The sequence below is a fragment of the Hippopotamus amphibius genome, chromosome 5 (genome assembly GCF_030028045.1).
Source record: "Hippopotamus amphibius kiboko isolate mHipAmp2 chromosome 5, mHipAmp2.hap2, whole genome shotgun sequence".
NCBI classification, from domain to species: Eukaryota; Metazoa; Chordata; class Mammalia; order Artiodactyla; family Hippopotamidae; genus Hippopotamus; species Hippopotamus amphibius.
In genome coordinates, this window is record NC_080190.1 from 16,552,556 (window position 1) to 16,578,057 (window position 25,502).

The 25,502-nt window shown below is 35.9% G+C and overlaps 1 protein-coding gene across 2 annotated transcripts in view; it reads right to left on the reverse strand.

Annotated features, from left to right (window-relative positions):
• The window catches only part of ATRNL1 (attractin like 1), a 734,504-nt gene that overhangs the window by 490,083 nt on the left and 218,919 nt on the right, over positions 1-25,502 (reverse strand). For both annotated transcript variants that reach the window (XM_057736176.1, XM_057736177.1), the window contains exon 21: positions 289-341. In XM_057736176.1, the coding sequence (XP_057592159.1) occupies positions 289-341 (53 nt within the window). The remainder of the gene's footprint in view (positions 1-288; positions 342-25,502) is intronic.

Consider the following 25,502-nt stretch of genomic DNA (forward strand, 5'->3'; position numbering starts at 1 on the left):
ATCACATCAAAATCCAGCTGAGTTTACTCAAGTTCCATATTTTGTTCAGAATAAGATCTGTTGCTGTTTTTACTCTTCAAAATAGAAAAAAATGCACCAAATATAATTAGAGACTGTAGCAAAAAGACATTGACTTTCTTAGCAATATATATGGAGTTATAAGATTTAAAAGTAGAAATGATAACATATTAATGGTATCAGTTATTCAAAGCAAATTTTATTACCTGCAAAATCACCTGAAACTAATAAAAAAACCAATTATTTATAATAAAAAATACAAATACTTACAATAACATGTTCCTCTGAGTGGATTACCAACATATCGATTTTCAGAGTCACATCTGTAGAAATACAAAAAAGTCATTTACTATCAAACAACAGAATTCAAAAGCCTCATGTTTTTCCTTCAGGCAAAAAGGTAATTAAACGCTATAATAAAACATCTTAAAAATTGTACTATTAATTGAAGTTTTAAGCACAAATCTTCAAAGGAATTAATGTAGAAAGCCTATATACGGGCATGAGTGAGAGAAGAAATAAGGGGAAAAGATAAACATACACAAGAGGAATATAAGGGATGGGATAAAATTATGAGTTTGAGGGATAGTATTCTTCCTTAACAATATGAGGAAGAATTTTCAAGTCTGGATAAAGATTTAATGTCATTTTTAGACAGGGGGGAAACGTTGTGGGAATTCACAAATCACATCATTTTCTTACTTCTGGTATTCTTTGAAATTAATGTATTTTCCCCCAGTTTCTAAACCAATGAATTTGTATTTTAAAAACACCTCCTCAGCAGCAAGAATAAAGATGCGGATGTAGAGAATGGACTTGAGGACAAGGTGGGGGGCTGGGGGGCATGAAGGGGAAGCTAGGATGAAGTGAGAGAGTAGCTTTGATATATATACACCACCAGATGTAAAATAGATAGCTAGTGGGAAGCTGCTGCAGAGCACAGGGAGATTAACTCCACTACTGGTGATGACTTAGGAGGGTGGGATAGGCAGGGTGGGAAGGAGTCACGGGAGGGAGAGGGGATATGGGGATATATTATAAGTACAGCTGATTCACTTTGTTGTACAGCAGAAATTGGCACAACAGTGTAAAGCAATTATACACCAATAAAGAGCTTAAAAGATAAAAAATAAAAATAAAAAGACCTCCTCAATTGTGTAATGGAGAAAAGTTTTCTGTAAATCATTCAACTCTAATTATAGGCTCTCAAACTCTGAATTCATGTAAGCAGATTATAACAAAATGAAAGAATACATAAGCATTCAAACTCATGAATTCTAAGTTAAATTCTTCAAAATTACGATTAACTATAGCAGTGGGAGAAAATTATAAGTTATTTTGAAATTTTCTGAGGTTCATATTTTTCAATCCCTGTCTCTAGAATTCAGTTAAAATGACAATTAGTGACTAACAGAGATATAGCTTGGTTTTACATACTACTACTTCTGGAATGCCCTCCAAATTTAATTATTATAAATGTATACACCAAGGTAATTGAATAAAGTGACTCAATATTTAAATTATATAAACAATTTTAAAAGGGGAGGAAATTCTTCCAAAATGTCTTTAGGTTAGTAGAGTTACTTAGAACTGAGAAATAATTTTAATATGTATATACTTTAATTAATGAAGGGCCAAACAGTTGAGAACAATAAATAATCAGCTACATTCTGAATGCATTTTTCAGTCATGTGCTTGATCACTTTTTGTATCCATGAAAAAAAGCATAGTTGAAGAGTAAATAGTTTTCTAAACTAACTACAAAATTAAGGTGGAAACATATAGCCCTTTATACCACTAACTTTATTCTCCGGAGAAAAGGAACTTAGGGATATAAGTTTTCTGTGACTTCTCCAAAAGTTACTTTTTAAATGTGTGATATATACTAGTTTTCTAGCTTTAGAAAATGATCACAGTCATTATTGCTCTGTTAAGCACTTCAGAATCTATACTATTCCTATATCATTGTTCCTTCCTTTAGACTCACCTATTTAAATCCTATCACTTTGAACCAAGTATATACGTATACTACAGGACTGATTTACAATTTCGTTATAATTCCTCTTTCTTTCACGAAAAGTAAAATTGACTTGTTGCAAATGGGTATCTCATTACTACTTTTAGAATAGGAAAACATTCAACATAATATTCCCTGCATTGTTATACGTGATATTCCCTGCATATCTTATTGCCTAAGTAGATGGCTTTTAAGTTCCCATAGCAATCTAAGATGACTTTCACAAATGACAAGGTATTTCAAGTACTTTTTAATTTACCTATGACTTGACTTCAAGAGCTCCAATACAACCCTATTTTCCAGTATGCAAGTTATGAAGCTTTCATTTTTGTTATCAATAATTAGTTTATTCAAATTATATAATAACATATTGGACTAGAAATTATTGTAACATGTTTACCTTCAACATAATGTAATTTTTACAAGGAATACTTAAAATTTTATTTTCTCCAAACCACAAATTTTCTCAGAAGGATGAAATTATATGCTCTTGTTTAGGAAGTAACTTTTGCTGGCTTTCATTACTCAAGCTCAGAATCTTGATGGAAATAAGGAATTAACACCACCTTGTTATGAGTTAAACTCAGAGGCTTTATAGAGTTCTTGAATGTGTCCATTTCAAAAATAACATTCTCTTTTACATTTCAAACTCAAAAAATCAAATTAGAAATATACATTGCCTAAAAGATTTTATATTAATAATTAGCAAAAGAATTTTAAAGTATTAAAAGTCTTTTCAAAATATGTAATTATGAGTTGAGTTTAAACACCGATTTTTGGTATTTTAATTTCAGGTATCATTTAAAGAATCCGGTGCTTACAAACAACTGAGGAAGTAAACAGTTGGAAAAGAAACATAATGAAATTTTAGCCATAAAATTCAGCCTGAAAAACATAAAAGTAGATATAAACTGAAAGACGTTCCTCATTTTTCATTAGGCTATCTCAACATCATCAGGTTGGCAGTTAATTTCAAAGACAATGGTTAATTTGATCTAAAAAAATTCTAATGAGCTTTAAAGGAGCTAGAAAAGTTGATCTTAATGTTCACATGCAGAAATAAACACAAGAATAGCTAGCAGCAATGAAAAGGAAGAGCTTTGAGGGCAGCCAGACTGAAAAGACCCTGAAATATACTTAATGCCTATGTAATTAAAACAGTATGGTATTAGTACATCAATAGAAAGATAAATGGTACAGAAGAGAAATTCCAGAAACAGGCTCAACTACCATTTACTAAAAAATCTAGTATATGATAAAGTAGTGTTTCAAATGACTGGGGTAAAGATAATCATCCTCTTGAATGGTATTGAGACAACTGGATGGCCATTTGGAAAAATATAAGATTAGAGCCAATCCTCACACCCTATACACACACAAGACACTAAACATAACCGTAAGTGATATCCCATCACCTTTGCTAAATTTTCTGGTTTAGAAGCAAGCCACATGTCCTGCACACACTCAAGGAAAGGGGATTATACAATAATGTAGGAATACCAGAACGCAGAGATCAATGGTAGTCACCTTAGGATCTGTCCATCATAATATTTGTGTTACACATAAAGTTTTTATTATAAGGTATTTCAGTACAATTATTTGAGATATGAATACATACTAATCTCATTCACATTATAAATACTTTGAGAAGTTAAAGTATTTGATCAAGTTCAAGCTCATTATGAGAGGTAAAGAGAATATGAAGGGAAATGTATAGATATGAATAATAATTCTTTAAACAAATTAATATTGTACTATATAAATTACATTAAAAATAATTCTGATATGTAAGCTAAGTAATGTTCTTAAAATTCAGAATCTTTCTGTACAAAGATTAGATACAAACATTAAAAGCCTCAGAAGTCTTCTGCATGGCTTAATTAAAAACATAACTTCAAAGTACTTCTGTGTCTAAGCAAAGAGATAATCATCCTTTATTCCCACTAAGCAAACAGCTAGACCTTTTTATAAAACAGATCTAAGCTGAAATATTCATTAGGGACTTGGAAAGGGTAAATATTATCATTACATGTCACCTAAATAATGGTTATCATTTATGTGAATGATCACATTACATGAATATCACTTTCTAAAAAAATAAAATATAAAATAATTCCACATTTCTAAGTGTTAAAATATAGCATTTCATTTTGTTCCTACTGATTTAAATATTTAAATGTATATATACATATTTTATCATAAGATATTTTTCTACCCAGAAGCTAAAAAAAGAGGACATATAATTGCTATAATTTTGAAATATCATAACAGATCATTTAAAACCGCTGAGAATTTGATAAATAAATTTGTCTTTATGAAAAATTATGAAAATTATACATAAAGTAAAACACACTTGCTCTTGCTTTGCTTTTCCTCTAAAGGAACCCATAAAAATCATACCATATAATATAAACAAAAATATGATATTAAATACTATCACAGTATCCATACTGATACCACACTTCTCAGACAATATATCATAAATAAACAATAAAAAATTCAGACATGAAGGTATGGTAAATCCTGAAATAGTAGAGGAGACACAAGTTCTAAAATTGTAAGGCTGTTTATGGATTTCAGAGTCCAATAATAATAAATAGAACTAACCAGGTAGTTGAAGACTACTAAAAACAGTAGGTTTTATTTTTTTCAATGCTTAAAAGTATTGGAGAGCGAAAGACTGAAAAATTGCCAGGCCAGGATGCAGAGAATGTTGGAGTTCGAGGAAGCTGAATCATTTGGGGGATCCCTTTGCACCCAATTATGAATGCAAATAGTATTTCACAGGAAAAGGATTGGAGTGCAGGCCCATTCAAGGTTGGTGAGCTTAGTACCAAAGTGTAATCTTAGAATTAAGGGCATTAAAAAAGATCTACTCTGAACCATCCTTATCCCTGAAAATGATTAAGGTACTACTACCCTCAGGCACACAGCAGAATGAAATTCTGTTAAGATTTAATCCATGGTCTCAAATTTTCTATAAATATATTTTGCAAATATGGTATCAGTATAAAATAAAAAATAACCAAGCACGGAAATAGATAACAGGAACAGGAACCAGCAAAAACAAAGGATGATGGAAATAGAGCCATGGGAATTTAGATATTATTTAGGAAAAGCCACTGGCTTTAAAATAACTATTATATAGGAGGAGATAACAGCCAGGATTAAAAATCTGTTTAAATTTTGGAAATTATAAAAGGCAATTAGGAGCCATAATAGATTAATAATAAGAATTCAGTGTGAAAAACTGGAAAATATAAAAACAAGAAAATGACAATACAATAACCAAAATTAAGAACTGAATGGGTGAGATTAACAGTGAATTATACACAGTGGAAAAGAAAAGTAAACTGAAAAATAGGTCAGGAGAGAGTGGAAAAATATGCAAAAGACATAAAAGTTATGGTGTTACTGGATTCCAAAAGCAGAACACACAGAGAATGCAGAAGAGGCAACATTTGAAGAGTACTGATTGAACTTTCTGAAATGCCAAACATGATAAATGAAAAAATAATAACTAAGCAATCATAGTAAAACTGGTAAAACAAAAAGAAAAAAATTTTAAAGTCAAAGAATAAAAGAGACTTAGGAAGAGATTAAAAATCTGAATAGTTTATTACTTTTAAAGAAATTCATTAGTTTATATCTTACAGTGAGGAGCCTGCACACCACAATGAAGAGTAGCCCCCATTCGCAGCAACTAGAGAAAGCCCGTGTGCAGCAACAAAGACCCAATGCAGCCAATAAATAAATAAATAAATAAATTCATAAAAAAAAAAAAGAAGTGATATTACCTAATACAGGGGAAGACAAGACAGTTTCAAACAGAAACCCCCAAAAGTACTAACCATATGGAAAAAACTGATGTGTTGGATTATATTAAAACTAAGAACTTCTCTTCATCAGATATACAAAACAGTGTGAAAACCCAAACCACACAGTGGCATTTACCACACATATCATCACGAAAGACATGCATCCAGAATGCATAAAACTAATTTTTTACAAATGATTAAGAAAAAGAGAATACAGTAGAAAAAAATCATGAGAAACTTGAAAAAGCACTAGTTCATAAAAGACAAATTCAACTGATGATTAAACACATAAATCTTTTAAAATATTAAACAAACTAAACTTTTAAGTTAGTAAAGAGCCACTTCAATTCTTAAGAAAACGCAAATTCAAATTACAACACATCAATTACACATTCATCAGAATTCTTAAATTTAAAATGTCTTGTAACACCAAGTATTGTCAAGAGTGTAGAGCATTAAGTAAAACATACAGTTCTGGAAGGAGTATAATTTCATATAAAGATTATGTAAGAGTTAATCCTCTAAAATTGAAAAAATGGATGCCCAACACAGACCTATCAAAAATGTATGCGCTTGTGAACCACGAGACATATATGGGAATACTTATAAGCCCACTAGTTGTAATGGTAAAAAAACAAAACCAGAATTATCAAATAGAAAAATAGGAGTGATTAAATGACGTGTGCTATAATCATACAAGAAATACCCTACCGCATTGAAAAGCATCAAATTATAGCTACATGGATGCAAGAATCTGAATGAATATCAAATCGTTATGTTGAGTGAAACACACACAAAGAATATAGCAACAGACTAGAAGAAAATATTTGCAAAAAACACATCTGATAAAAGATTGTTATCCAAAATATATGAAGAACTGTTAACAGTAAGAAAACAACCCATTTAAAAAATGAGCCAAAGATTTTAACAGATATCTCACCAAAAAAGATTACAGATGGAAAAAAATACTGTGAAAAGATGCTGCACATTGTATGTCATAAGGGAATATCAAACTAAAACAACAAGATACCACTACACACCTATCAGAATGGCCAAAATCCAGAACACTGACAACACGAAATACTGACAAGTGTGGGGAATGTGGAGCAACAGGAATTCTCAGCCATTGCTGGTGGAAGTGAAAAATGGTAAGGCCACTTTCAAATACAATTTGGCAGTTTCTTACAAAATTAAACATACTGTTACCGTATGATCCAATAGCTGCACTCCTTGGTATTGACCAAAAACTTATATCCACATAAAAACCTGTAGATGGTTGCTTTATTCATAACTGCCAAAATTTGAAAGTAATCAAGATGTGCTCCAGTAGGTGAGTGGATACATAAACTGTGGAACATCCAGATGATGAAAAGTTACTCAGCACTAAAAAGAAACAATCAAGCCATGAAAATGCATATGGCTAAGTGAAAGCAACAAATTTTTTTGATTACTGATTCAATTTCATTATTGGTAATTAGTCTCTTCATATTTTCTACTTCTTCCTGACTGCATCTTGGGAGATTGTACATTTCTAGGAATTTATCCATTTCTTCTAAGTTGTCCATTTTATTAGTATATAATTGTTCACAGTAATCTCTTACGATCCTTTGAATTTTTTTGGTGTTAGTTGTAACTTTTCCTCTTTCACGTCTGATTTTATTTATTTGGGCCCTCTCTCTTTTCTTCTTGATGGATCTGCCTACAAACTTACCAATTTTGTTTATCTTCTCAAAGAACCAGATCTCAGTATCATTAATCTTTCCTATTGTTTATTTTCATCTCTATTTTATTTATTTATGCTCTGATTTTTATTATTTCTTTACTTCCACTAACTATAGGTTTTGTTTGTTCTTCATTTTCTAGTTACTTTAGGTATAAGGTTAGATTGTTTGAGATTTTTTTTGTTTCCTGAGGTAGGCTTTGTATTGCTATAAACTTTCCTCTTAGAAGTGCTTTTGTGCATGCCATAGATTTTGGACTATTTGTACCACTGGGTTTCCATTTTCACTAGTCTGCACGTGTTTTCTGATTTCCTCTTTGATTTCTTTGCTGATCCATTGGTTGTTCAGTAGCATGTTGTTTAGACTCCACATATTTGTGTTTTCTCTCTTTTTTCCTTGTACAATTGACCCTCAAAATATGCAGAGGTTAGGGGTACCAACCCTCTGCACAGTCAAAAATCCATGTATAAATTTTGACTCTGCCCAAACGTAACTACTAATAGCCTACTCTTGACCAGAAGCCTTACCGATAACATAAACAGTAAAGTAACACAAAGTTTGTATGTTATATGTATTATAAACTATATTCTTACAAAAAAGTAAAAAGAAACTGTCATTAAGAAAATCATAAAGAAGAGAAAAAACATTTTACAGTACTGTACCCGATTTATCAATACCATGTTTATGCCATCTGTTTACAAGAAGAATCATCTATCAGTACCTACATCAATATTGTCTTAAATGATGCAAAGCACAGTAGATGTTATAGGTATTACTAACACAACATCAAAAATGAAAAAATGTGAAAAACAAATTTATATTTATTTACAAGTATAGCAATTCATGCTTTGATAAAAAAGCAGCGATATGATTGTTTTATGGTAGCGTAGTGTAACCAACAGGAATGCTTCACAGTAGCATAGCCTATACACTAACGAATGAATAATTATCAAATTTTATGTCATACTGTATTAGTCATATTTACAATACAGTATTGAAATCACTGTTACTTTTATTTAAAAACCACTTCCTTAGTGATGATAGACTGAGACGCAGTTTCTCCAACTATGAGAGGCATACTGTACAGTAACGTAATCCTTTGAAAGCAAAGTTATAAAACAGTAAGATATCTAACACATTATTAATTTCATATTAATATCACTCACCTTATGCCTATGTAAGACTATCCATTTCAATACAAGCCTTGCACACAATGACCTACATGATGAATAATTAGATGAAGACACAAAAATGTCTCGCAGTTCTCATCATAAGGTTATTACATTTTCATAAGAAAACACTCACACACAACAGATAAGTTTATTAACTATATGACATGATGATTATTTACTATTCATTAAGTGGAAGTGGCTCATGGTAAAGGTCTTCCCCCTTGCTGTCTCCACGTTGAGTCGGCTGGCAAGGAGGAAGAGGATGGGTTGGTCTTGCTGTCTCTGGGGTAGCAGAGGCGGAAGAGGTGGAGGAAGTGGAGGGCAAGCAGGAGAGGCTGGCACGCCCAGCTTAACTTTACAGAAATGTACTGTAGTTTCTGTCTGACTTTTTTTGTTTTTTCATTTCTCTAAAAAATGTTTCTACACAGTACCACTCCTTCCACCACTTGCTTTAGTTTCAGCAGCCATATCATAGAAGGCTCCGTGCCATGAAAGAAGTCAGAAGTAGTCTTGAATAATCAAAACCCGATGTCAAATTGTCTAATGTCAGTTTGTCTTCTGGGGCTGTTGCTTCTACGTCTCCTTCCTATTGTCTGACACTGGGTCAGAAGCACTCCATTCCACCGAGCCATCCTCAGTTAATTCCTATGGTGTGGTTATCTATTAGCTTTAGAATTTATCCAAGATCCATATCTTGAAACCCTTCAACCCCCATCTTTTTTTGTTATATCCACAATCTCTTTCATGATTTCCTGTCTCTATCATCAATCCTGTGAAGTCATGCTCATCATCTGGACACGGTTTTCTCCAGCAAGAGTTTATTGTTTCAGGCTCTGTAGTTTTCACAGCTTTTTCTATAATATGATGGCATCTTCTAGGGTGAAATTCTTCCAGACTTTCATGATGTTCTTCCTATCAAGGTTCCCTTCCATACCATGGACAATCCTTTCCACAGAGTACTGTGTGTAATGAGCCTTAAAGATCCTCATGATGCCCTGATCTAGAGGTTGAATTAGAGACACTGTGTTAGGGGGCAAGTAGACCCCTTTGATGCCTTCAGTGTTGAACTCGTGGAGATCTGGCCAGCCAAGGGGCACTGTCCAATATCACAAGAACTTTAAAAGGCAGTGCCTTATTGTCAAGGTACTGCCTGGCTTTAGGAACAAAGCATCACTGAAATCAATCCAAAAAAATGGTTCTCGTTGTCCAGGCCTTCTTGTTGTACAATCCAAAGACAGGAAGCTGATATTTACCTTTTCCCTTCTAGGCTCCTGGATTTGCAGCTTTATAGACAACGGCACTCCTGATCATATACCTGACTTCACTTGCACAAAACAGAGTTAACCTGTCCCTTCCTGCCTTAAATCCTGGTGCTTGTTTCTCCTCCTTACTAACAGAAGTCCTCTGTGGCTTTTTTTCTAGAGCATTTTCATCTGCATTAAAAACCTGTTCAAGCAGATATCCTTTCTCATTGATGATTTCCTTAATGGCTGGGAATTCATCTCGGTCAGCAGAAGCTGCTTCTCCTGTTACCTTGACATTTTTTAAGCTAAATCTCTTTCGAAAATTATCAAAGCATCCTTTGCTGGCATTAAAGTCTCCAGCTTTAGACCCTTCACTTTCCTTTTGCTTTAAGTTGACATATAGTGACCACTTTTTATTGAATCATATTAGCGTCCAAAAGTATGCCTTTCTTACAGCAATCCTGCACCCACAATAAGCTGCATTTTCAATACAAGACAAAAAAGGTATTATGAAGTGAGTACACGGTTTTAGTACCTGCTGGTGTGGCTACAGTGATGGCTTCACAAATTTCCTTTTCTTTTTTTACAATGATCCTTATGCTGGATTCATTTATCTTGAAATGGCAGGCAGCCGCAGCTGCAGATCTCAATCTACAGTACACACCAAGCAATTCAGCTTCTTCCTGTAGTGTCATGACTTTTCTCTGCTTCTCGGGACACTTCCAATATCACTAGTGGCACTTCATATGGGTCCCATGGTTTCATTCAAGGTTTACGATATTGCACTAAACACGATGAAAACTACACAAAAACCACAAAAGATCACTTCTTACTGTGATGTGCAATTTACTGGAGAGCACTGCTCATGCAGATAAGATTAACATCACAAGGCATTTTAAGTGGATACTCACAACACCTGAGCTCACCACAACAGCAACAGGAGTGGCTACAAAGTAGTAAAGTATATACTACAGTGAATTTTATGCAGTTGTAATTTAATACTGCATGTTTATGTTTATTTACATTAATCTCAACTGCGAATGGCACCATGAAAGTGTATACATAACTTTTGATAAATTTTCACTTTTTATAATAAATTTTATAAATTTTTAACAATAAATTTTTGTATATTTTATGGTAGTAAATTTTAAACTAGTATCTACATATATGTTATGCATTTATGATTTTTTTAATTTTTCAATATTTCTAGACTACAGGGCTTGTCTGTGATTTTTTTCAAATCGTCACAAATATCCAAAATTTTTTCCAAAATATAATTGAAAAAATTCCTTGTTTAAGTAGACCCATGCAGTTGAAACCCATGTTGTTCAAGTGTCACTTGTAGTTGATTTCTAGTGTCACATCATTGCAGTTGGAAAAGATGTTTGATATGATTTCAAGCTTCTTTTAATCCTCCCCCAGCATTTAATGTTTTTGATATATTTTACATCTGTTTTGTGTATCCCTTAACTACTTATTGTGGATATAGAGGATTTTACTTGTTTGTCTTTTAACCTTCCTACTAGCTTTAAATGTAGTTGATCTTACTACTTTTTATATGTTTGACTTTACCAGTGAGATTTTTCCTTTCATAATTTTCACAGTTATAGTGGTGGCCTCTTCCACTTAGAGAAATCTCATTAACACTTCTTATAAGACCAGTTTCATGGTGCTGAACTCTTTTAGCTTTTGCTTGTCTGTAAAACTCTTTATCTCTCCAAACCTGAATAGTCTTGCCTTGTATTCTTGGCTGTGGGTTTCTTCTTCTCATCACTTTGACTGTATTGTGCCACTCCCTTCTGGCTGCAATGTTTCTGCTGAAAAGTCAGCTTATAGTCTTACTTAAGTTCCCATGTATGTAACTAGTTTTTCTTTTGCTGCTTACAAAATTCTGTCTTTAATTTTGATTGTTGCCATTTTAATTATAATGTGTCTTGATGTGGAGCTCTTTGGTTCATCTTGTTTGGGGCCTGGATGTCCATTTCCTTCCCAATACTGGGTAAGTTTTCAGATATTATTTCTTCAAATAAATTTTCTGCTCTTTTTTCTCCTTCTTCTCTTTTTGGGACCCCTACAATGCAAATGTTAGTATGCTTGGTGCTATCTCAGAGGTGTCTTAAACTATCCTCATTTTTTTTAATGCTTTTTTTCTTTTTTCTGATCAGCTTGAGTTATTTCCACTACTCTGTCTTCCAGAAAGCCGATCTGCTCCTCCGTCTCATCTAATCTACTGCGGACTCCTCTAGCGTCTTTCTCATTTCAGTTATGGCATTCTTCAGTTCTGTTTGGTTCTTCTTTATATTTTCTAACTGTTCAGATTCTCACTGTGTTCATCCATTCCTCTCCCAAGTTCAGTGAGCATCTCTATGATCATTAACTTGAACTCTGTATTGGATAAATTCCTTATCTCCACTTTGTTTAGTTCTACTTCAGAGGTTATGTCTTGTTCCCTCATTTGGGACATATTCCTCTCTCTTCTCATTTTTCTCAATTCTCTGTGTTTATTTCTATATCTTAGGTAGGTGGGTTATGTTTCCAATCTTGGAGAAGTGATCTTATGTAGGAGATGTCTTACGGGGCCCAAGAGTATGCTCCCCTCTGGTAACCAGAACCATATGGTCTATGGGTGCCCCCTCTGTGGTCTGTGTGTGCCCTTCTATGTGGCACAGTAGACTATTGTGGGTATGCTGGTAGGCAGAGCTGGCCCCTGGCCTGGTGAGATGTGAGGCCATGTTTCATGTAGTGGCTGGAGGCCCATTAGTATGCAGGGTAGGCTTCCCGTATGGTTGGTTGAACAGCCCAGGAAGAGTGGATGGCAGGCACAAGGCTTTTATCAGCTCACTGGTGGTCATGGCCAGGTCCCCACATGGCTGTCTGCATTCCCCTGGGGAGCCTGGGGCTTGGGCCAGCTCACTGATGGGTGGGTAAGCCCCTGGTGCCAAGAGAATAAGTGGAGGATTCCAAAATAACACTTGCCAATGCCAGTATTATCCAGTAGAACAGGATCTCAAAAATGTCTGCCACCAGTGTCTCCATCCCCAGGCAGAGACCCAGTTTGCCTCCAGCCTCACTAGGAAGCTCTCCAAGATGAGCAAGTGGGTCTGACCCAGCCTCCTTTCAAACTACTGCCTCAGAGCATGTGAGATTTTGTGCACACCCTTTATGAGTGATGTCTCTGTTTCCCAATAGCCCTCTGGTTCTGCTGAATATCAGTCCTGCTGCTCTTCAAAGCCAAACATTCTGGGGGCTTGTCTTCCTAGTAGAGGACCCATGAGCTAAGGAGCCCAATGTGGGGCTCAGACCCATTGCTCTTTGGGTGGGACCTTCACGACTGTGATATTTCTCCCATTTGTGGATCACCAACCCAGCAGTGTGGGTTCTGACTATACCATGTCACCGCCCCTCCTGTTCATCTCATTGTTGTTCCTTCTTTATGTCATTAGTTGTGGAAAATCTTTTCTGCTAGTTTTCAGGTCACTGTCATAGATATTTGTTCTGTAAGTAGTTGTAATTTTGATGTGTCCACGGGAGGAAATGAGTTTAGGGTCTTCCTGTGCCGCCCTCTTGGCCACTCTATTGTACACTTATTCTAATGATCCCAACAGTTCTATATGTATTGAGACCTACTACTAAACACAGAATAGTTTCACTTGTTTATAACATAGAGCAAATTTTCTAGGAATGCAGTTACCACATAAGTTGAAAATAGACCATATATAGTTTTACTCAGAATTTAACAAAGATACGGTCATCATTTCAGAAAATCTCATCAACAAATAGCTATGGTGTTCATGGTATATACAACACACATATTGAAATATGCCATGTATCTAGAGAATATTTGAGACTCCTTTTAAGAAACTACAAGCCAAATATTATTACCAGTATCAACTTATGGATAGCACTTGATTCCACTAATAAAGTTTAAAATTATGTTATTTTAATTCTATCGTATATATAGCTCTATGATATAAAATCTACGTGATAAAAATTGCATATTAAAACTATTTATTCGGGGACTGCCAATTGTTTTTCAGCTGAGAACTCAGTGTTCCCAGAAGCCCAAAACACAACTCTACTGGCTCCAGTATTATATATCTTTTTCCAAATTACCCTCCATTTCCCATTGTCTAAGAAATGATATAGTTTCTAAGGTCTTTTTAGGTACAGAAATTGAATGTGTGCCTTGACGTGGTAGGGTTTCAAGACAGAAACCCTACCACATTTCATCTATGACATTTTATCATAATCTTGTCCATATTTTAATCTAGGAAATTATTTTGGCACTACATATAAATAAGATCCAGCTAATATTTGAAAATATAATACTTCCTCATTTTCTCCATTTCAACAGCCTGTTACTTGTCTTGGTATAAGATCTCTAATTTCTGATTTACCATCTTCACTGGGTCCAGAGTGAATGGAAGGTATTTCAGGGACTCCTTCCACTTGACCCTTTCTAGCTAATGGCTCTTTTCCCACAACTCAGAAAACCAATATGAGGAGTTTGCCAGCTTCTACATATACCCATTCCATTTACACACTTAGGGACAGGAAAATGACCACAGTGAGTTTACAGACCTATGTACCCAATTAAACAGATTTGGACCAAAATTCCATTTATTACGTGGTCCCCATAAATTCCCATTCTTACAAAGGTGCTATGACTCCATCTCTAAATGCTAGTAGCACTCGCTAATTTTTAAGATAATTAATTATGAAAGCAGATAAAGTTTTAAAAGGTGTTATTCTATCACCATTGAGAACCAGTGACTTAATAAATTAATGCTTTCCTTTGTCCAACAAAAATATTTTGGGCTTCATTTTTACTGTGTACAATGTATAACAATACTTTATTGACTTCTGTAGGAATTTTGATATTTTCTGGTAATTAGAAGTTGATTAGACAGGTCTAATTGAGGGTCGATCCAGAAACATGTTGTTTGTTTTTTTGCTAAACATACAGTAAGTGCTAAGATAAAATTTCTCAATGGTGTGTTCTGAAATATTTCATATAACTCTCAACAATACTAAACAGATTTTTAAGTGAATATATTAACGTTATTTTGGTTCTCAATACCAGTCCAAACACCTTATCCAAAAGCCCTTCAAAAGCATATCCGTTCCATTTTCCAGTGACCAGTTGTCTACTAAATGGCTTGAGACCCCACTGGACAGAGGGGAGGAGAATTTATTGTGCATACGTATGAGCTGGCACACGTGGTTCCTCAAAGGAAATCAACCACTGCTGTAACTGAGGGGCTCTGGGAATGAGAACCATGAAAAGAGTGAAGGACGACAATTTTCTACTGAGACAGCTGACATCAACCTTCCGCTTATTGGTTCATGATTTTCTCTGGCGATGTGGGTCCAACCATAATCCAGCTGGCTGCCAATTTAGCTCTTCCCTCAGAACTCACTTAGGCATTTCCACACATCCCAGTCGACCAACACCCCCTGTTGCCATCTGGTCCTGCTAACTATTAAGGAAATTACATCTATACTTAAGAGTTAAACGCCACCACCTGGCTTCTACTGTTCTGGAATCCTGACATACACATTGATACTAGAGAGCCCTGCTGACTGGAATCATTTTCTACTATCTATCATAACCTACAAAGAATAGCCACCACTGAGTTTCACAGATTCCGTGGCTCCCCTTACTACTGTACTCCTTATTGTCCTGGTGAAGGAAGTGTTCTGGAAGACCTCCAAGAAAATATAGGCAGTTAATGGGCAGTCTGATATTATGTAATACATGCATTTTAATACATCCAACTTCCTGAGTTTCTGACCCCAGTGCTCAAAACTTCCCAAGACAGTTCCAGCATCTCCCATCTCATTTACTAGAAGCAAGCATCATGCCCACACTTTAAAAGCCATCAGCAACTCCAGGTAAACTCACTAAGATACAAAGTCCTGAAATATAGGAGAGTGATGCCATATTGATACAGTCTCCCTTCTCCAGTCTTGTATTCCACGTCCCCAGGCCCAGCACCCTCACTGTGCACTGCCGATTCCTGCCTCTGCATACTTGTCAGGCTCTGCAACTTTTTCAATGGGTAAGCTACCTCTTCCTATAGCAGAGAATGTGTCTTCCTATTCATGTGACACTGAGACCTGACACTTCTCACTGATCTGGAAAAATAAGTAGAGGCTGGGGACACTCTGGAGTAGGACATCTTTTTAGGAAGACTAACCCTCAGGTGAAATCTTTGTACTGTGTCCAGAGAAAATAAAGCTACTCTACTCTAGCAAATGAGAGAGGACTACTTCTTCCAGCCAGGAGTGTTCGAGGGAATCTAGGATTCAGGGTTCTAAGGTCATACTCATAAGTTTCCCCAGTGTAGGCCTCAAAGTCCTAATCTTCGTCATCAGGCAATGACTCTGGCATGGGTGAACTGTCACAGCTGAACCTTTAGTTTCATCTGCAGTCGGCCAACCTAATGATTAAATTCTGGGCATAATTTTCAAGATACTCTGCCTTCTGGCTATAGAAGATGAGGGTCTTTAAATGCTGTTCTGATGTTCACATTATGCCCTGAATTGATGGAAGTCTCCTTCTTTAAGCCTTCATGGCAATTAACAAAAGCCAGCCAAGTTTCTATGCATCATTACCATTGCCCCATGACTTTCAAGTGTTAAAGTTGCTGCATAAACTAGTATTTCTCCCTCAACCTATACTTTACCCTATCAAACACAGTTAATATTCTCAATAACTATTATAGCACACCAGGATAATCACTACCCCACTCACCATGAGCACTGTAGTGCTTACCGTCATTTGATAAGTCCTCCAATTATAAAATATGATGCTGAGGGTCTACTATCTATAACTGCTTCCAGGAGCAACCAGTTTAGTCATAATAACCTCAAGAGCAGATGCTGAAATAAGGACCTGGGTGTGGGTACTTGCCAAGGGCAGTTACTTCAGGAAGCACTGGTGGCAAAGTGGGAAACGCAGGACACACTCCCAACTTCTCACTGGCTGAGGATTACCCATATTGGCATCAACTGCCTTACACTTCCTAGCTGTACCTGGGGAGAAACGAGGAGCTTTGGAACTAAAAGAGAAACGAAGATTCTGATTCTTTATGTGGAATATTGGAAAGTATAGTAAACTCTCCACTGCAGCCTCAACAAACCATAAAAGCCATGAGAGTTAGCAAGATGTATCATGAGTATCTGTAACAACATTTAATCAAAACTTCTTTCATCTATGTTTATCTGATCTCCCTTTTATCTTCCACTGACGAACAGTGGTTTCTATCACAAGGACTGTCAGAAGACTGAAGGAAAAAATTAACTACTACTGACTTTCTTTACACATGCATTGAAAATGACAGACATTATGTTTTACATAATGCAAATATGGGTCACCTTCACACTGTAAATTGAGAAATTTTACAAAAATAATATGTTTGTTTTGTTTAAAGTCTACATGTTGCTCCTCAAAAGTAAACAATTTTCCTAGAGAATACCACTTCACTGATTTCATATTTATGTTATAGTTTACATTTCCATTAAATTCATTTTTTAACTTACCATTTTTGAGTTCCAACTGTGCTTAGGCCAGGGCCACAATGAGAACTTTACCTTGGCAAGATGAATAGTTTGGTGTCGCTTTAAATGAATATTTTGACCCCATACTGAAGCCCCGCCCACCGTGTCCGCTAGTCCCCTCTCCTGGTTCACACCACAAGAAATGCTTTGTTAAAATTTTCTCCAATTTTTTTCCATGAGCAACTGATGTGGTTCATGGGAAAAAAACTCTAAAAAGAGTGTGGCCCCATTGATTCCTCGGCCCCAGGACCCTCACACTACTGACCAGGAGCACTAGAGCACCACGTAATCAGCCACCTCAGCAGGGCTCTGCTTTTCAGCTTCCCACTGGCTTCACTCCAGGTGAGTCAGTGTTCCTGTCTCATCTCTCCCTGAAAGCTCTTGTTTCTCTTTAGGCTTTTGGCCACTTGGTTAACCTGTAATCTCAGTTCTCTAAAGCCTTCAAGAAAACTGATGGATCTGCAGTTTGCCCAGCTTTTATCTCTTTCATTATAAAGGTAGGAACAGTGCTTTTTCCGGCTCTCTTCATCCTCGAGCAGAAACTGGAAATGCTGTGACCATGCTCATTTTTACTTCTTTGCTGTCCTGATGTGGGTTCCCCTTCTGTTTACTACATTCTATACTCAGAAAAATTTAACTCTCTTCAATTTTCATCCTCCGCTCAAACTTTCCTTATAATTCCATGATAAAGCAATCATTCCCTTTTCAGTATTCCTTCAATACGTTCTTCATTCTATTCCAATAAATAAATTTATTGAAAATGTACACTGTGGTACTGATGCACTGATTTCCAGAGGTTCACTTAATAAAGGATACAGGCAAGTACACAGATAATGCAAGAAAAAAGTTAGTAAATAGGAAGAGAACCAATTTCAATTTGGAGACACTATGAAGAATGGACAAGATGCGATGTCTGACTACATACTTAGAGCCAAACAGAAATTATCCTGGAAAGATGGAAGGGCACATTCTTAAGCATCTCAAATCACTAAAATAAGAAATTACTATAAAATATTTTGGCTAGTTGCCTCCACTGCTAACCTGAGAGATACTATAAGTAAAAACCATCTGTTATTCATCTTCATAAATATTACCAAGCACTCTTAATAATTGTTTACTGACTTGAGGAATTAGCTTTGCTTCCTAACAAGAACATTTTTTCCACTATAAGCACACGACTGGAAATTATTGCTTTAAGAATGAGGACCCTATTATCATCCTTGCCCCACACTCAAATAAATAAATTAAACAAATAAATATTTATACAAATACAAATATATATGTAATATAAATACGTAAATAATATAAATATATTTCTATTTTATAAATAAATTTTACATATGTAAATTACATATAATATATATTCTTTTTTTTTAATTTTAACATGCAATAAACTGCATATATTTAGAGCGTACAATTTGGTATCCCAGTCTCCCAATTCATTTCCCCCCCAACCCACTCTGCTTTCCCCACTTGGTGTCCATATGTTTGTTCTCTACATCTGTGTCTCTATTTCTGCCTTGCAAACCGGTTGATTTGTACCATTTTTCTATAGTCCACATATATGTATTAATATATGGTATTTGTTTTTCTCTTTCTGACTCACTTCACACTGTATGACAGTCTCTAGGACCATCCATGTTTCTAGAAATGTCCCAGTTTCCTTGCTTTTTACAGCTGAGTAATATTCCATTGTATACATGTACCACATCTTTTTTATCCATTCATCTGTTGATGGGCATTTAGGTTGCTTCCATGTCCTGACTATTATAAACAGTGCTGCAGTGAACACTGCAGTGCAGGGGTCTTTATGAATTATGGTGTTCCCTGGGTATATGCCCAATCGTGGGATTGCTGGGTCATATGGTAACTCTATTTTTACTTTTGCAAGGAACCTCCATACTGTTCTCCATAGTGGCTGTATCAATTTACATTCCCACCAACAATGCAAGAGGGTTCCCTTTTATTCACACCCTCTCCAGTATTTACTGTTTGTAGATTTTCTGATGATGCCCATTCTAATTGGTGTGAGATGATACCTCATCATAGTTTTGACTTACATTTCTCTAATAATTAGTGATGTTCAGCAGCTTTTCATGTGCCTCTTGGCCATCTGTATGTCTTCTTTGCAGAAATGACTATTTAGGTCTTCTGCCCATTTTTTGATTGAGTTCTTTGTTTTTTTGATATTGAGCTGGATGAACTGTTTATATATTTTAGAGATTAATCCTTTGTTTGTTGATTCATTTGCAAATATTTTCTCCCATTCTCAGGAATGGGAGAAAATATTTGTCTTACTTATAGTTTCCTTTGCTGTGCAGAAGCTCTGAAGTGTCATTAGGTCCCACTTATTTATTTTTGTTTTTATTTCCAGGGGTGGATCAAAAAAGATCTTGCTGTTATTTATGTCAAAGAGTGTTCTTCCTATGTTTTCCTCTAGAAGCTTTATAGTGACTGGCCTTACATTTAGGTCTTTTATCCATTTGGAGTTTATTTTTTTGGATGGTGTTAGGAAGTGTTCTAATTTCATCCTTTTCCATGTAGCTGTCCAGTTTTCCCAACACCGCTTATTGGAGAGGCTGCCTTTTCTCCATTGTATATCCTTCCTTCCTTTGTCATAGATTAGTTGACCAATAGTTTATCTCTGGGCTTTCTATCCTGTTCCATTGATCTACGTTTCTGTTTTTGTTCCAGTACTATACTGCCTTGATCACTGCAGCCTTGTAGTATAACCTGAAGTCAGGAAGCCTGATTCCACCAACTCCATCTTTCCTTCTCAAGACTGCTTTGGCTATTCAGGGTCTTTTGCGTTTCCATACAAATTGTAAAACTTCTTGTTCTAGTTTTGTGAAAAATGCCATTGGTAATTTCATAGGGATTGCACTAAATCTGTAAATAGCTTTCGGTAGTATAGTCATTTTCACAATGCTGATTCTTCCAATCCAAGAACATGGTATGCCCCTCCATCTGTTTGTGTCATCTTTGATTTCTTTCATTAGCGTTTTACAGTTTTCTGAGTACAGGTCTTTTATCTCCTAAATTAGGTTTATTCCTAGGTATTTTATTCTTTTTGTTGCAATGGTGAATGGGATTGTTTCCTTAATTTCTCTTTCTGATCTTTTATTGTTAGTGTATAAAAATGCAAGAGATTTCGGTGTGTTAATTTTGTATCCCACAACTTTACTAAATTCATTGATTAGCTCAAGTAGTTTTCTGGTGGCATCTTTAGGATTTTCTATGCATAGTATCATGTCATCTGTAAACAGTGACAGTTTTAATTCTTCTTTTCTAATTTGGATTCCTTTTATTTCTTTTTCTTCTCTGATTGCTGTGGCAAGGATTTCCAAAACTATGTTGAATAGGAGTGACGAGAGTGAACATCCTTGTCTTGTTCCTGATCTTAGAGGCAATGCTTTCAGATTTTCCTCATTGAGGATGATGTTTGCTGTGGATTTGTTGTATATGCCCTTTATTATGTTGACATAGGTTCCCTCTATGCCCACCTTCTAGAGAGATTTTATCATACATGGGTGCTGAATTTTGTCAAAAGCTTTTTCTGCATCTATTGAGATGATCAAGTGGTTTTTATCCTTCAATCTGTTAATATGATGTATCACATTGATTGATTTGCGTATATTGAAGAATCCCTGCATTCCAGGGATATACCCCACGTGATCATGGTGTATGATCCTTTTCATGTGTTGTTGGATTCTGTTGGCTAGTATTTTGTTGAGGACTTTTGCATTTAATTCATCAATGATATTGGTTTGTAATTTTCTTTTTTTGTAGTATCTTTGTCTGGTTTTGATATCAGGGTGATGGTGGCCTCATATAATGAGTTTGCAAGTGTTCCTTCCTCTGCAATTTTTGGGAAGAGCTTGAGAAGGATGGGTGTTAGCTAGTCTCTAAATGTTTCATAAAATTCACCTGTGATTCCATCTGGTCCTGGACTTTTGTTTTTTGGGAGATTTTTAATCACAGTTTCAATTTCATTACCTGTGATTGGTCTGTTCATATTTTCTATTTCTTCCTGATTCAGTTTTGGAAAGTTATACCTTTCTAAGAATCTGTCCATTTCCTCCAGGTTGTCCATTTTATTGGCAAATACTTGCTTGTAGTAGTCTCTTATGGTGCTTTTTATTTCTGCAGTGTCTGTTGTAACTTCTCCTGTTTCACTTATAATGTTATTGATTTGAGTCCTCTCCCTCTTTTTCTTGATGAGTCTTGCTAGAGGTTTATCAATTTTATTTATCTTTCCACAGAACCAATTTTTAGTTTTATTAATTTGTGACATTGTTTTCTTTGTTTCTTTTTTTTTTTGGGGGGGGGGGTACACCAGGTTCAATCATCTGTTTTTATACACATATCCCCGTATTCCCTCCCTTCCCTGACTCCCCCCGCCTCGAGCCCCCCCCACCCTCCCCGACCCAGTCCTCTAAGGCATCTTCCATCCTCGAGTTGGACTCCCTTTGTTATACAACAACTTCCCACTGACTATTTTACAGTTGGTAGTATATATATGTCTGTGCTACTCTCTCGCTTCGTCTCAGCTTCCCCTTCACCCCCCGCCCCCTCCCATACCTCGAGTTCTCCAGTCCATTCTCTGTATCTGCATCCTTGTTCTTGTCACTGAGTTCATCAGTACCATTTTTAGATTCCGTATATGTGAGTTAGCATACAATATTTGTCCTTCTCTTTCTGACTTACTTCACTATGTATGACAGATTGTAGTTCTAGCCACCTCATTACATATAGCTCCATCTCATCCCTTTTTATAGCTGAGTAATATTCCATTGTATATATATGCAACATCTTCTGTATCCATTCATTTGTTGATGGGCATTTAGGGTGCTTCCATGTCCTGGCTATTGTAAATAGTGCTGCAATAAACATGATGGTACAAGTTTCTTTTGGGATTATAGTTTTCTTTGGGTATATGCCCAGGAGTGGGATTACTGGATCACATGGTAGTTCTATTTGTAGTTTTTTAAGGAACCTCCAAATTGTTTTCCATAGTGGCTGTACCAACTTACAGTCCCACCAACAGTGCAGGAGAGTTCCCTTTTCTCCACACCCTCTCCAACATTTGTGGTTTCCAGATTTTGTGATGATGGCCACTCTGACTGGTGTGAGGTGATACCTCATTGTGGCTTCGACTTGCATTTCTCTGATGAGTAGTGATGTTGAGCATCTTTTCATGTGTTTGTTGGCCATCTGTATGTCTTCTTTGGAGAAATGTCTATTTAGGTCTTCTGCCCATTTGTGGATTGGGTTATTTGCTTTTTTGGTATGAAGCTGCATGAGCTGCTTGTATATTTTGGAGGTTAATCCTTTGTCCGTTGTTTCATAGGCAATTATTTTTTCCCATTCTGAGGGTTGCCTTTTAGTCTTGTTTATGGTTTCTTTCACTGTGCAAAAGCTTTTAAGTTTCATGAGGTCCCATTTGTTTATTCTTGATTTTATTTCCATGATTCTAGGAGGTGGTCAAAAAGGATCTTGCTTTGATGTATGTCATAGAATGTTCTGCCTATGTTTTCCTCTAGGAGTTTGATAGTGTCTGGCCTTACATGTAGGTCTTTAATCCATTTGGAGTTTATTTTTGTGTATGGTGTTAGGAAGTGTTCTAATTTCATTCTTTTACATGTTGCTGTCCAATTTTCCGAGCACCACTTATTGAAGAGGCTGTCTTTTTTCCATTGTATACTCGTGCCTCCTTTGTCAAAGATAAGGTGCCCATATGTGTTTGGGCTTACTTCTGAGTTCTCTATTCTATTCCATTGATCTTCCTTTCTATTTTTGTGCCAGTACCATACTGTCTTGATCACTATGGCCTTGTAGTATAGTTTGAAGTCAGGAAGCCTGATTCCACCAACTCCATTTTTCCTTCTCAAGATTGCTTTGGCTATTCGGGGTCTTTTGCGTTTCCATACAAATCGTAAGATTTCTTGTTCTAGTTCTGTGAAAAATGCCATTGGTAATTTGATCAGGATTGCATTGAATCTGTAAATTGCTTTGGGTAGTACAGACATTTGCACGATGTTGATTCTTCCAATCCAGGAACATGGTATGTACCTCCATCTGTTTGTGTCGTCTTTGATTTCTTTCATCAATCTCTTAAAGTTTTCTGCATGCAGATCTTTTGCCTCCTTAGGCAGGTTTATTCCTAGGTATTTTATTCTTTTGGTTGCAATGGTGAATGGGAGAGTTTCCTTAATTTCTCTTTCTGCTCTTCCGTTGTTAGTGTATAGGAATGCAAGAGATTTCTGTACATTAATTTTGTATCCTGCTACTTTACTAAACTCATCAATTAGTGCTAGCAGTTTTCTGGTAGAGTCCTTAGGGTTTTCTATATATAATATCATGTCATCTGCAAAGAGTGACAATTTTACTTCTTCTTTTCCAATTTGGATTCCTTTTAATTCTTTTTCTTCTCTGATGGCTGTGGCTAAAACTTCCAGAACTATGTTGAATAATAGTGGTGAGAGTGGACACCCTTGTCTTGTTCCTGTTCTTAGAGGGAATTCTTCCAGTTTTTCCCCATTGAGAACGACGTTGGCTTTTGGTTTTTCATATATGGCTTTTATTATGTTGAGGTAATTTCCTTCTATGCCAATTTTCTGGAGAGCTTTTATCATAAATGGATGTTGAACTTTGTCAAAAGCTTTTTCTGCATCTATTGAGATGATCATATGGTTTTTGTTTTTGTTTTTGTTTTTAATTTTTATTGGGGTATGGTTGCTTTACAATGTTGTGTTAGCCTCTACTGCACAAGAAAATGAATGGGCCATACACATACAAATACCTGCTCCCTTTCAGACTTCCCTCCCATTTAGGTCACCACAGTGCATTAGGTAGAATTCCCTGTGCTATACAGTATATTTCCATCAGTTGTCTATTTTATACATAGTATCAATAATGTGTATGTGTCTATCCCAGTCTCCCAATTCCTCCCACCCTACCCCCCTTCCACCTTGGTGTCCATACATTTGTTCTCTACCTCTGTCTATGTCTATGTCTTGATCATATGGTTTTTATCCTTCAATTTGTTGATATGATGTATCACGTTGATTGATTTGCATATATTGAAGAATCCTTGCATCCCAGGGATAAACCCCACTTGATCATGGTGTATGAGTTTTTTAATGTGCTGTTGCAGTCTGTTAGCTAGTATTTTGTTGAGGATTTTTGCATCTACATTCATCAGTGATATTGGTCTGTAGTTTTCTTTTTTTGTGACATCTTTGCCTGGTTTTGGTATCAGGGTGATGGTAGCCTCGCAGAATGAGTTTGGGAGTGTTCCGCCTTCTGCAATATTTTGGAAGAGTTTGAGAAGGATAGGTGTTAGCTCTTCTCGAAATGTTTGATAGGATTCGCCCGTGAACCCATCTGGTCCTGGGCTTTTGTGTGTTGGGAGATTTTTAATCACTGCCTCAATTTCCGTACTTGTGATTGGTCTGTTCATGGTTTCTATTTCTTCCTGGTTCGGTCTTGGAAGATAGTATTTTTCTAAGAATGTATCCATTTCTTCCAGGTTATCCAATGTATTGGCATATAGTTGCTTGTAGTAGTCTCTCATGATGTTTTGTATTTCTGAGGTGTCCGTTGTTACTTCTCCTTTTTTCATTTCTAATTCTGTTGATTTGCATCTTCTCCCTTTGTTTCTTGATGAGTCTGGCTAATGGTTTATCAATTTTGTTAATCTTCTCAAAGAACCAGCTTTTAGTTTTATTTATTTTTCTTATGGTTTCTTTCCTTTCTTTTTCATTTATTTCTGCTCTGAGCTTTATGATTTCTTTCCTTCTGATCACTTTGGGGTTTCTTTGTTCTTCTTTCTCTAGTTGTTTTAGGTGTAAGGTTAGGTTGTTTATTCGATCATTTTCTTGTTTCTTAAGGTAGGACTGTATTGCTATAAACTTCCCTCTTAGAACTGCTTTTGCTGCATCCCATAG